We start from the raw sequence: 12,037 nt of genomic DNA, 5'->3' as shown, positions 1-12,037 counted from the left end.
AAAAAAAAAAAAATCAGTTTTATATCCTTTGAATTGATCAGACTACACCAGAAACTTACATGGTACTGAAGCAAGTGATAAAGACAGTAAGAGTGGCCAACATGAAAAAAAAGCTATTCTTGTGAATGTTTCATTTGGATGTTCAGGTTGTCTGCTGGCACAGGCAGGTATAACCTCTGTAGATATCACTTGAACTGCTTCAGATTACACCAGCTGAAAACATGGGCTGTGCTACCAGGTACAGCTTCATGAAAAGTTTCAACCTGTGTGATTCTCTTGCTGGTGCTGCTTCTTTCTACTTGATTTCCAGTGTCACACAGGGTGATGATTTCTTCCCTTCCCTTTTGTTGTTTTTTTTTGTGGTATGACACCCTCTACTTGTTCCAAAGATGACATGGGCACACAGTTCCAAAATTCCCATTCAGATGGAGATACATTCAAATACCTTTGAATTCTCTAATCAGTGCTGCAGTCTGGTGTTATCCTGCTCAGGGAGTCACCATGCAGTCCTGACTCACTCATTACACTCTGAATTCCCAGCATGTTAACAGGAATTTTACAAAGGTCTTTTTCTTGTGACATGCTAGGAGGTCCTTGAAAGATGCTATACATGCTTAGGTTACCAGGAATTAATGGTGCTTATGATCATATATGATGTATGCTGTATCTCATCTTAATACCAGACAAACTTTACATGGTGTAATGCCCCTTGAAATGCTAATAATTACTTTTCTTCTTTCCTATTAAGTTAATTCAGTCCCAGACTGACATGCAGCTTTATAGTTCCATATATACAGTATACATCTGGTGACAGGTAGCCAGTGTTTGTTCACAGAACCTTGCTATCCTCTAATAAAGCTATATGCCCATATTATTTTTTCCATGTATGACAAGCTGCTCTGCAGCCTACAACACATCACTCAGCTGTAATCAGCACCAAAATATGGAGTTGGTATGCAGGACACGGACAATTCTTCTGCTCCAGATGCTGTACTCAAACTGCAGTGGTCCATTGAAGAAGTAGAGGTAACCTAAGGCAAATGAAAGTTAAAATTATTTAACCCTGAGAAAACTGTGTTGACACATTACAATGATGCTATTTGTTTTCAGTTTCCATTAACTCTTTTAAATACAGTATTTCAGCAGTTAGAATGCTGAGCTAAATTTTCAAAGGTTCTTGTTCTGTTTGCCAGACTGGGAGCAGTGTTTTAAAATAACTGCTATTTTAATGTAGTGGCAAGCTCTACATTTTATTACTATTCATGATTTGCCTGCTAATGTTTAAGACTCTGATTTGGAAACATTCCTTGAAGAGCTGGATAGAAATGGGCTCCGTGGTGGGGTGAAATTTCCCCTCCAACATTAACTTTGCCACACCAGCTCAGTTGGAAGCAAATGAGTGGACACATGACAATACTCATATAAAATACCCATATAAAACAGGGTTCCCTAAGCAAGAAGGCAAGTCTTTAGTAGTCATGAGGTCTTGGGTGACAGGTTGGACTTGATCCTGCATTAGGAATAGTGTGGCCAGCAGGATCAGGGAGGTCATTGTGCCCTTGTACTCTGCATTGGTTAGGCCACACCTTGAGTACTGTGTCCAGTTCTGGGCCCCTCAGTTTAAGAAGGACATCGAGACACTTGAAAGTGTCCAGAGAAGGGCAACAAGGCTGGGGAGAGGCCTTGAGCACAAGCCCTATGAGGAGAGGCTGAGGGAGCTGGGATTGCTTAGCCTGGAGAAGAGAAGGCTCAGGGGTGACCTCATTGCCCTCTACAACTACCTGAAAGGTGGTTGTAGCCAGGAAGGGGTTGGTCTCTTCTCCCAGGCAACCAGCACCAGAACAAGGGGACACAGTCTCAAGCTGTGCCAGGGGAGGTTTAGACTCAAAGTGAGGAGAAAGTTCTTCACTGAGCGAGTCGTTCGTCATTGGAATGTGCTGCCCAGGGAGGTGGTGGAGTCACCGTCCCTGGAGGTGTTCAAGGGGAGATTGGACGTGGCACTTGGTGCCATGGTCTAGTCGTGAGGTCTGTGGAGACAGGTTGGACTCGATGATCCTTGGGGTCTCTTCCAACCTCAGTTATACTGTGATACTGTGATCCTTGAGGTCTTTTCCAACCTCATTGATTCTATCATTCTGTCATTCTTTTTGGCTCCTTAAATGTGTATGTACACTGTTTACAAGAGCACCTTGAGAACAGAAGAGTTGATGGAAAAGAAAAAAACAATCAAAAATGACAAGTGACAGAATTTCCCACAAGACCAATGTCAAGTTCCACAGACAACTGGTAATAATAAAATGTCTTTATCAGATTTCATACCATTTCTTTCATAGACTGCATCCACTCTATCACCAATTCCTGCGAAATCTTCCTCTATCAGCCTGGGGTAGCCTGCTTCCATAACCTCTGCCTCTTCATCATAACTATATTAAACACAAAAGAAAACAAAATATCAGAGGATTTAAACAGCCTGGGAGATTGCTCTATGCCCTTCATAGTTACCCATGTCAGACACAACCAGCAGCCATTCTCTGCCCAGATAGGTTGTGGAATCTTCTTTTCTGAAGACCTTCAAAACCAGCCTGGACACGTCCTTGTGTGGCCTGCCTGGGTGATCCTGCTTTGTCAGGGACTTGGACTACTTGATGTTCAGAGGTCCCTTCCAACCCCTACCATTCTAATTCTATGATTAGGCACTTCATGTCTAGTGTAAGAATGAAATTCAGGGCTATAAAGAGCTCACTCTTGCACCAGAAGTACAAGCTCAATAAACACAAAATTAATGAAGCGACAGTGTCAGAACGCATCTGTGAAGCAGCTGGAGATGATTGCGCCTGGATGTATTACCACTACAAGCCTGTCCTGAGGCTGCTTGGCACAGAGATACTGGGAAGAGATAGCAATGTCTCAGTTATGCATCAGACCTGTCTGTAAGCCCCATTTGTGGGCAGCCAAACCAGCCATCCTGGGTGTGATAGATTTCTTACTCTTACCGCACTGTTATCATTCTGAGTCACACAAGCAGCCCAAAGAAGCAAAAGGGGAATTTTGTATAGGAGACATGATCATATGACAAGCTCTTCTGAATTAGGGCACTTTAGGGCACATTATTCTCCTTTCCTTTCTTGCATTCTTTCAGCTTTTAATGGTTGTGCCCATATGTGTATGAAAGTTTTGCATACTTTTATGACGTATTCTACAGCTATAGCAATTAAAACACAGACCAGAAATGTGAGCCCAAATCAAGTGCCTGCTTTGAAACAGCCTGCTGATCTTCTGATACTTCTGGACAGGTTGAATAGAGAGCCACCAACCTGTCTCCAGCTTACCTCCAGTACTTATTTCCAGTAAAAAAGAGAGTCTTGCCAGTGTCTTTAATATGGACAGCTGCATCTATTCTTTTCATTTCTTTTGGGAACCCCATTTCATATATCTTTTTAGGGAAGTCTTCAACTATGTCATAGCCATTCAAAGCCCAGACTTTCTTTCCTGAAAAGAAGAACAAAATATTCAGAAGTGTTTTGTAAAGACTCAACTCAGAAAGCAGACTAAAACGAGGATGCCTTGATCCCTATTTTTATACACCAAACAGATTTTTAGGTCACTTACTCAGAAGGTATTAAACTCTTCAAGCTAACTATGATCCTAGGTGTCTGAGCTTAATTGTATATCTGTTCACTGCATATTGTACAGGATGGCACAGGGAGAAGCCAACAGAGTTTGTGTTTTAAGCAAAGGAGCTAGGACATTTTATTCTTCTGTTGACCATCTTTGCATTGCATGCTGAGCTTGACTAAATCTGTAGGTTTTCTCTGTCAACAACAAAACTGAAAACTCACCCTTAAACATGAACACAAGGTCTTTGATGGGGTTTTCATAAGCTGCATCTATTTTATTTGGAAGCTCTGGCCAAAAAGACTTAAGTAGCACCAGTTCTGCCTCAACCATCTGAGGGTGCAGTCTCCAGAAAAACCTAGTTCAGAAACAGAAAATATATTTGAGGATTCTTGTCCTAGCACACAATAACAGTATCAGTGAGGTGCTATGCTGAAAATTAATGAAGCTTTTTTTTTTTTACATAACATGGGTTTAAAATATATAAAGCCCCTTGCAGACCTCTCCTTTCCTAACAGTTGACTAGCTGCAGACCATTTCTATCACCTCCAACAACAACCACCTTTAATCCTTTTCTAAAAATCTTTTATTTAGAATAAGAGAAACACTGCTGTGCCATGTAAAGCTTCTGAATGAGTTCCAGAGAAGGGCAACAAATCTGGGGAGGGGTTTGGAGCACAAGCTCTATGAGGGGAGGCTGAGGGAGCTGAGGTTGTTTAGCCTGGAGAAGAGGAGGACCGGAGGAGACCTTCTTGCTGTCTACAACTACCTGAAGGGAGGTTGTAGCCAGGTGGGGGTTGGTCTCTTCTCCCAGACAACCAGCACCAGAACAAGAGGACACAGTCTCAAACTGCACCAGGGGAGATTTAGGCTGGATGTTAGGAAGAAGTTCTTCCCAGAAAGAGCGATTGGCCATTGGAATGGGCTACCCAGGGAGGTAGTGGAGTCACCATCACTGGAGGTGTTTAGGAAGAGACTGGATGGGGTGGTTGGTGCCATGGTTTAGTTGATTAGATGGTGTTGGATGATAGGTTGGACTCAATGATCCCAAAGGTCATTTCCAACCTGGTTAATTCTATTCTATTCTATTCTATTCTATTCTATTCTATTCTATTCTATTCTATTCTATTCTATTCTATTCTATTCTATTCTATTCTATTCTATTCTATTCTTCTATTCCATTCTATTCTAAATAAATTTTAATAGATTTGTGTGTGCTGAAGAAAACGTGCACAGATGGAGCCCATCTTCAGCCACAGGCTCTTCACTTTGTGTCACTGGGCAGTCAAGTCTGTAATTTCATTAGAAATCCTGGCTAAAAAGATGCATGATGTAGTTTCTTAGAGGCATTAATACTGATTTGTGATTTTTTTTAAATTGATGTTTACTGAAATCTTTAGTAAAATCTGAAATGGTGTTTCTGTTTGCTCAAATTTTCTCCAGTCCCCACTGCCTATGGTATGGAATTCTCTTTACCTGTCCTTGAAGACCAGCATTTCTCCACGAAGTTCTGTTATTGCATCCAGTGATAAGTCTGCATCACATTTCTCTGGTGTTTTCGGATGTTTGGGGTTGGGATCTTTATCTCCAGCACCTGGAATAACATCATATGATCTATGTTCTTTTCTGTGGATCCTGATATTGAATAGGATGTGGAAGAGTTCCCAAACAGCACGATGAATACAAGTATAATAGACAAACAATTTGTACCAGTGAAGTTTTGTTCTGTCTTTCTCTTCTGTGGCCAAATACACTCCTGGACTCTGCAGTTCAGCCATACTGCAAAGATGCTGAATGGACTTTCTTTCTTTGTCCTAAGTATTTAAGGTCCCCCAAAAGTTTTATTCTTTCCATGAAGAAACATGGATGTTTCTGTTTCTCTCTTTAGATTGTTTTACCTTCTCTTCTGAGGCAAGTCAGAAAGTATACTGACTCTATCTGCTTCTCTCCTCTACAGGAGACAGCACAGCGGCTTCCTTTATTTTTTTTCTCTCTGAACTATTAAAATTAAGAATCTTACATTCCTGTAGTCTAGTTGCCAAGAATCTAGTGAACTGGCCTTAGTCAGTCATGACTTTTGCTGCTAAACATCTGTAGCTTTTTAGTGACTGTGCAGTGCATCAGTAACAGGTTACAGTGGCACAGGAACAATATATGTTATACAGACTTACCATAGAGCTCTTGGATCCCTTGCACATCATCATCAGGAAGCACAAACCCAGTTTTTCCAGTGTATGTATAAATTGGAAACATCAGAGCTCCAGGGTCTCTAGAATGTTCAAGTCCCAGTGAATGACCAAATTCATGGGCAGCAACAAGAAACAAGTTATACCCTGTAAAAAAAACACACAGTGAAGGTAAATGTATAGCCTTGTATCATCACAGCAGACTTTGGTTAACCTGTGACTCTGTGCTTTAACATCTAGGACAATGAAGCAGACAGCTGGATAAATGGAAAAATTATGTATAATTTCTTGTCTTTTTCAAACTACCATGGGTTTTGTTTTACTATGGGCCTAATCAATTCAGTATCTCACAGTTGGTGTTCAACCTAGATCTTATTTGACAGTGCTGTTCTCTAGGTAGATTTAGCTCTTAGCAACACTGGAAAGTTCTAGAGTGAAGTCTTGGTACTACTCAGAAATTAGCTTTAAAGCCAGGAGGATGAAATAACACAGTGCTAGAAAAGAAATAATAATGTTTAGTTCTATCAAAGCTCTGTTTTGAATGGGCAAGGTGAAGAATGTGCAGATTAAATGCAAATATATAATTTGCAGCTAAGTATATGTGTTTTATTAAGTCAGTAAGGTAACTCCCATCCCAGTCAAATGCCAAAATACCTTGTTTGTGGCATTTTTTAACATCACTTCACTGAGGAGGTGTGTATCTCAAAAATCATGCTAGACATATGTTTTATTTGCACTTATGATTGGAGGCTAAATTCAGCATCCTATGAGTGGACAGTGAACATAATGATGAATGAACAGTAAGCAGGTAAAACAAACTGTTTGCACACATCAAATAGCACCAAACTGTCCATCACCATCTCAAATATTCTCTGGAACATCAGTTACCTTTAGAATCATCTGACCAAGCTTCATCATCATCAAAATGAGCATCTCCTCCATAGTCAGGACCAGGGGGAAAAGCATGAGCCAGTAATCCAGAGGGTCCATCAAAGGGGTAAAAGTCACCATGCTCTATGAAACAGCATTCAAAACAATTAAACCAATTATGCCATCCTATTGACAGTAATGTAGCTGTACAGCAAAAATAATTGCTTCAGTGTTACCTTTAGTGCCAAAGGAGATCATGATATCAGCTACACCACTTCGTATCCTGGTGAAGTTCAGTGGTGTCACATCAGACCAAACTTTGAATGCTCTTTTGAAGGCTCTGTCTACTTCAGCACGGCTCAGATCTGAAGTGTAATTCAGGATTCTATCAAACAGATTAACACCTCCAGTTAAATTGTGTGAATTGGAAAAAATACATTTTTATCTGACCATACACCTCATTTTGGTTTTGCCCTTTTCTCCCTATCTCTTACCTGGAAAAAAAAACAAACAAAAAACACAAAAATAGCCATTTCTGTTTTCATGAGAATAGAGAGAAGAGAAGAGAAGAGAAGAGAAGAGAAGAGAAGAGAAGAGAAGAGAAGAGAAGAGAAGAGAAGAGAAGAGAAGAGAAGAGAAGAGAAGAGAAGAGAAGAGAAGAGAAGAGAAGAGAAGAGAAGAGAAGAGAAGAGAAGAGAAGAGAAGAGAAGAGAAGAGAAGAGAAGAGAGGAGAGGAGAGGAGAGATTCGGAGAGGAGAGGTTTGGAGAGGAGAGGTTCGGAGAGGTTTGAAGAGATGAGATTTAACCAGGAAAAGACCTTTGAGATCATCGAGTCCAACCTATCATCCCACACTATCTAATCAACTAAACCATGGCACCAAGCACCCCATCAAGTCTCTTCCTAAACACCTCCAGTGATGGTGACTGCACCACCTCCTGGGCAGCCCATTCCAATGCCCAATCTCTCTTTCTGTGAAGAACTTCTTCCTAACATCCAGCCTAAACCTCGCCTGGCACAGCTTGAGACTGTGTCCTCTTGTTCTGTTGGTGGGTGCCTGGGAGAAGAGACCAAGCCAGACACATTAAACCGGCTCTTTGCAACTGGTTTCCTATTCACCAGAAGACACAGAAAATGAACAGATATACTCTGCATTTACTAAAATTGTATCAGTAACTTCAGATTTTTTTCATGCCACAAAAATATGTCATGATCTTCACTTCCTGGTGGAGCAAAACATGATCCAAAAAGTGCCAAGCAGGCTAGACTCATCCATATTAAAGTAATATTCATCTCTAGATACTGAACTGAGAGAGTTCAGGGATTTCATATTTGCAATCTGCTAAAAGAACTCACATTACAGCTGGTCAAAAGCCCTGTTGACACTCTTGTGTTATTAGCAAAGAAGCAGCTACTATGTGAACTTTTAGACTATAGATTCCCAGGAGCAACCTTCTGTGGTCACAGTGCTGGGATCTGTCTGACCAAACATAGGTGTCTACACCTGGACTGAGAAATGGAAGAGGGACAAGGATCAGTGATGCTTTCACAGCCACAATGCACAGACTGGTTTGCATTTACACAGCTTTGTCAAGGACAAGGCCTATGTGAAGCAGACACTAAACCAGGTCCAAAAAGCAGAGATTATTAGAGATTAAGCACTGTGAGGATCAGTGGTGAGGTGCATGATCTTAGTCCCTGCCCCTGTTCCATTTGGCACTATAGATGTGCCCAGAGTGTCTACATGGAGGCCAGATGAGGATTTCATAGTATCATAGTATCAGTCAGGGTTGGAAGGGACCACAAGGATCATCTAGTTCCAAACCCCCTGCCATGGGCAGGGACACCCCACACTAGATGAGGCTGGCCAGAGCCTCATCCAGCCTGGTCTTAAACACCTCCAGGGATGGGGCCTCAACCACCTCCCTGGACAACCCATTCCATGGCTTCACCACTCTCATGGTGAATAACTTCCTCCTCACATCCAGCCTATCTTACACCACACTAGCTTTCCCCCATGACAAAGTAAAATGGAAATAAATGTTATACATTTCCTTGGGCTGTCAGATGGTCTTGGGGTCCCTTTCCAAAAGTGAGGCTGTAAGGATTTTAAACTGCAACATAAACTTTGTCAAACTCATAGAATCATAGAATCAGTAAGGTTGGAAAAGACCTCAAAGATCATCAAGCCCAACCTGTCACCCAACACATCATGACTACTAAACCATGGCTTCAAGTGCCACGTCCTATCCCCTCTTGAACACCTCCAGGGATGGTGACTCCAGCACCTCCCTGGGCAGCCCATTCCAATGGCTAACAACTCTCTCTGTGAAGAACTTTCTCCTCACCTCGAGCCTAACTCAAATAGGACCTTCTTCCATCAACCTCATCTAGTGAGCAACCTCTTCCACAAAGTGCATGGAAGGAAAGTAATAACAGAAATAATTCTCAAAATGCTATGCATTTACCTGTATGTCAAATTAGGTTTTGACCATTTGAGTTTTCTAGGGAAAAAGTTATATTCCCCCACATCTGGGACGCCACATCTTGGTTTCTGCATCAGCTCATATGTTTCTTCATCTAATTTGCCTGTCACCTCCAAGCCAAAAAATGCCTGCATTTCTCGAAGCTTAGCTGCCACAGTGTTGGCACTCTTCCTCATTATGCCAGCAGGATTTGGACGGAGATCATAGTGAGTCCTGAGATAGCGCTAAGAAAGGGAAAAGAAGTGATAAGCGAGTTTCCAAGCAGTTGTAACCACACAGCTTACTGTACATAAAATATGCAGATGAATTGTTTTATACTGTACCTCTGCAAACTGAAGGTCTTTCTCTGTGAACTCATGGCTATCTTCAAGGGGAATAGGGATTGTCAGGCAAAATGACAAACCCAACAAGAAAAAGAAGACAACTGGAAGTCTCAGTTGTGTCATGTTGAGTTTGTGAAGTCTGAAGCCCTGGTGTTTCAGAGAGCAGTTGCCTTTACTTTTATAGTCCCAACCAAGTGAGTCACCACTTAGGGACAAGTTAGAACCTCCTTGTTGCTGAAAGTAAACATGCTTAGATGGCTAGTTTTTTTTCCCCTCCTCCCCAACACTGTGGTTTAGGCATCTGTTGTCCCACCAAGGGCTCTGAAACTGTATCCTCCTATAAACATGGGCTCTGGATGTTGACATAGGTTGTGGGAAAAAATGGGCAGAAGCAAATTACACTTCTGATTATTTTGCAATAATTTACACTTTGCAGTAACCTACCTTTCTCTGCAGGAAAAGAAATGCCTTGATTAGACAACACAAATACCTAAGCAGCTTCAAGATTCTAAAAATAAATCCTGCAACTTGTCAGCAGCAGAAATTTTTGACAGCTGGAATAGATCATACACACTGTGATTGTTTACAAGTGTTGCCTTGGCTGATAAGAACTAACATTACCGAGAATACAATAGGATATTACATTTCCTTGTTTCTGCAAAGAACTGTAAGTCCAAAGCATTAACAGGAATTTTACTCCAGTGATCCTTAAAGTAACCTCCTATCTAGCTTTCAGAATACTTCACTGCTTGAGGTGTACTCAAAACCAGAAATGCTAAATATCAGGAAAGAGTTTTGAGTGTTCAGAAATGATTTTTTAGCAGTAGTAAAGCAGGTCATGTAAAATGACTGGTTCATGAAATTCATCTCCTCCTCAAAAGCCAAGAATTCAACTTACATTGTGAGTGAAGCACAGCCATAGATCAATGAGACAGCTACTACTCTTGAGAGAGAGAGGCAATATAGTAGCTACAGCTAGGCAACCAATCTGTTTCTCTAGAATGACAGAAATAGGTGATTTTTGATTTACAAGGTGGGTAATAGGATAAATCTGGCATTATGACAGACATAAGAATTTTACTTCAAAGCTTAGAAGATTTCTGCCTCCCCAGAGTCACTCTAATGTCAGCTGCTGCTAGGACTTGTATCACACCACATGCCCACTAATGTGGGTCTGAGGGGATGTGCTGCTTCTGCTGAATTCACCTTCTTTCATGGAGGTGGTTCCTGTATGGAAAACCTCAGGCAACTTCCTGGTAGAAACTGGGATAAACTTTCTGGGATGCCCTGCCTTGCCATGGATTATGTCTTGTTGACAAAACAGGAAAAGGACAAAAATTAGTGAAGTCAAAGGTGTAAAAGATCAATTTCATACTCAAATAATATCAGCCTTCTGTTTTATAATGACAAGTGGCAAAATCAAATAAAACTGAGAGGAAACAGTACCAGACACAGCTCAGAAATCTATGAGTAAAATTAATAGCTTAAAATTCCCACAGGTAACTTTCCTTTGAATTCCAAATCCAATGGAGAGCCATGAAGATGATTAGGGGACTTGAGCATCTTCCCCTATGAAGAAAGACTGAGATCCCTGGGACTGTTTAGTCTTGGGAAGACTGAGAGGGGATTTTATCATTGTGTATCAATATCTGAGGGGTGAGTGTCGAGAGGAGGGGGCCAAGCTCTTTTCAGTGGTGCACAGTAATAGGACAAGGAACAATGGGTTTAAAGTTGAACATAAAAGATTTTGCCCCAACATGAGGAGAAACTTCTTTACAGGGAGGGTGACAGAGCACTGGAACAGGCTGCCCAGAGAGGTTGTGGAGTCTCCTTCTCTGGAGACATTCAAAACCCACCTGGATTTGTTCCTGTGTGGACTACCGTAAGAGATCCTGTTTTGACAGGGGGGATTGGACTCTGATCTCTGGAGGTCCCTTCTGTTGGAGCTATTAGCTCTAATGTTCTCTGATTCTCTGATGTTAGCTCTCTTCTACCTAAGGAAAAATTGTATACCACTCTTTGTGCATCACTGCCCTTTGCCAAACTTAAATGAAAGGTTTTCATTCTGAGCCAGGCCGTTGTGCCACTGGTCTTTCTCAGCTCTGATGCTGGAATCTTTGCATCTGAAACAGAAGAAATTAATTTCATGACGAAGAGTTACTGAAAAACATTATCAGTCCATCACACTTTATGAGAGAATGTTCCTGATTTTTTTCTAAGCTGTTTCAAGGTTGTCTCAATAATGTTTAGCTAATTGGTAATGAAAGGTGAAACCAAGGAGTCTGAGACAATATTTAAATAATATAAATGTATAAAATATAAACCAAAACATTTAGCTGGGCACAAGTGTAAAATTAAAGAACAGTGTTAGCCTACCGAATAGTACTCCAATGAGGTGTGGAGCCCTGGTCTTCACAACATTTAAGCTGCAGTAGTCAAAGGAGCAATAAACAGAGCTGCCTTGCATAAAGAGAATGGTAGACTAAATAGGGGAGAATGATTTTGCACTTTTTAGTCTCTTTCATGTTCTTCATACAGATGCTCTGAAGTCCACAATAT

General features: G+C 41.2%; 1 protein-coding gene across 1 annotated transcript; it reads right to left on the bottom strand.

The window, feature by feature from the left end:
* Window positions 1-366: 366 nt before the first annotated feature.
* On the bottom strand, window positions 367-9,779 carry LOC104296912 (collagenase 3). Its single transcript, XM_009896773.2, is given in 11 exon segments — window positions 367-1,031; window positions 2,320-2,423; window positions 3,330-3,489; window positions 3,840-3,973; window positions 5,092-5,209; window positions 5,787-5,948; window positions 6,690-6,815; window positions 6,908-7,056; window positions 9,138-9,379; window positions 9,479-9,754; window positions 9,756-9,779. Coding segments are annotated over 11 exon segments (1,596 nt in total). The 3' UTR covers window positions 367-930.
* Between the last annotated feature and the right edge of the window lie 2,258 nt (window positions 9,780-12,037).

This window comes from Dryobates pubescens, chromosome 10 (assembly GCF_014839835.1).
Source record: "Dryobates pubescens isolate bDryPub1 chromosome 10, bDryPub1.pri, whole genome shotgun sequence".
Taxonomy (NCBI): domain Eukaryota; kingdom Metazoa; phylum Chordata; class Aves; order Piciformes; family Picidae; genus Dryobates; species Dryobates pubescens.
This window is presented reverse-complemented; position numbering and strand designations above follow the sequence as displayed.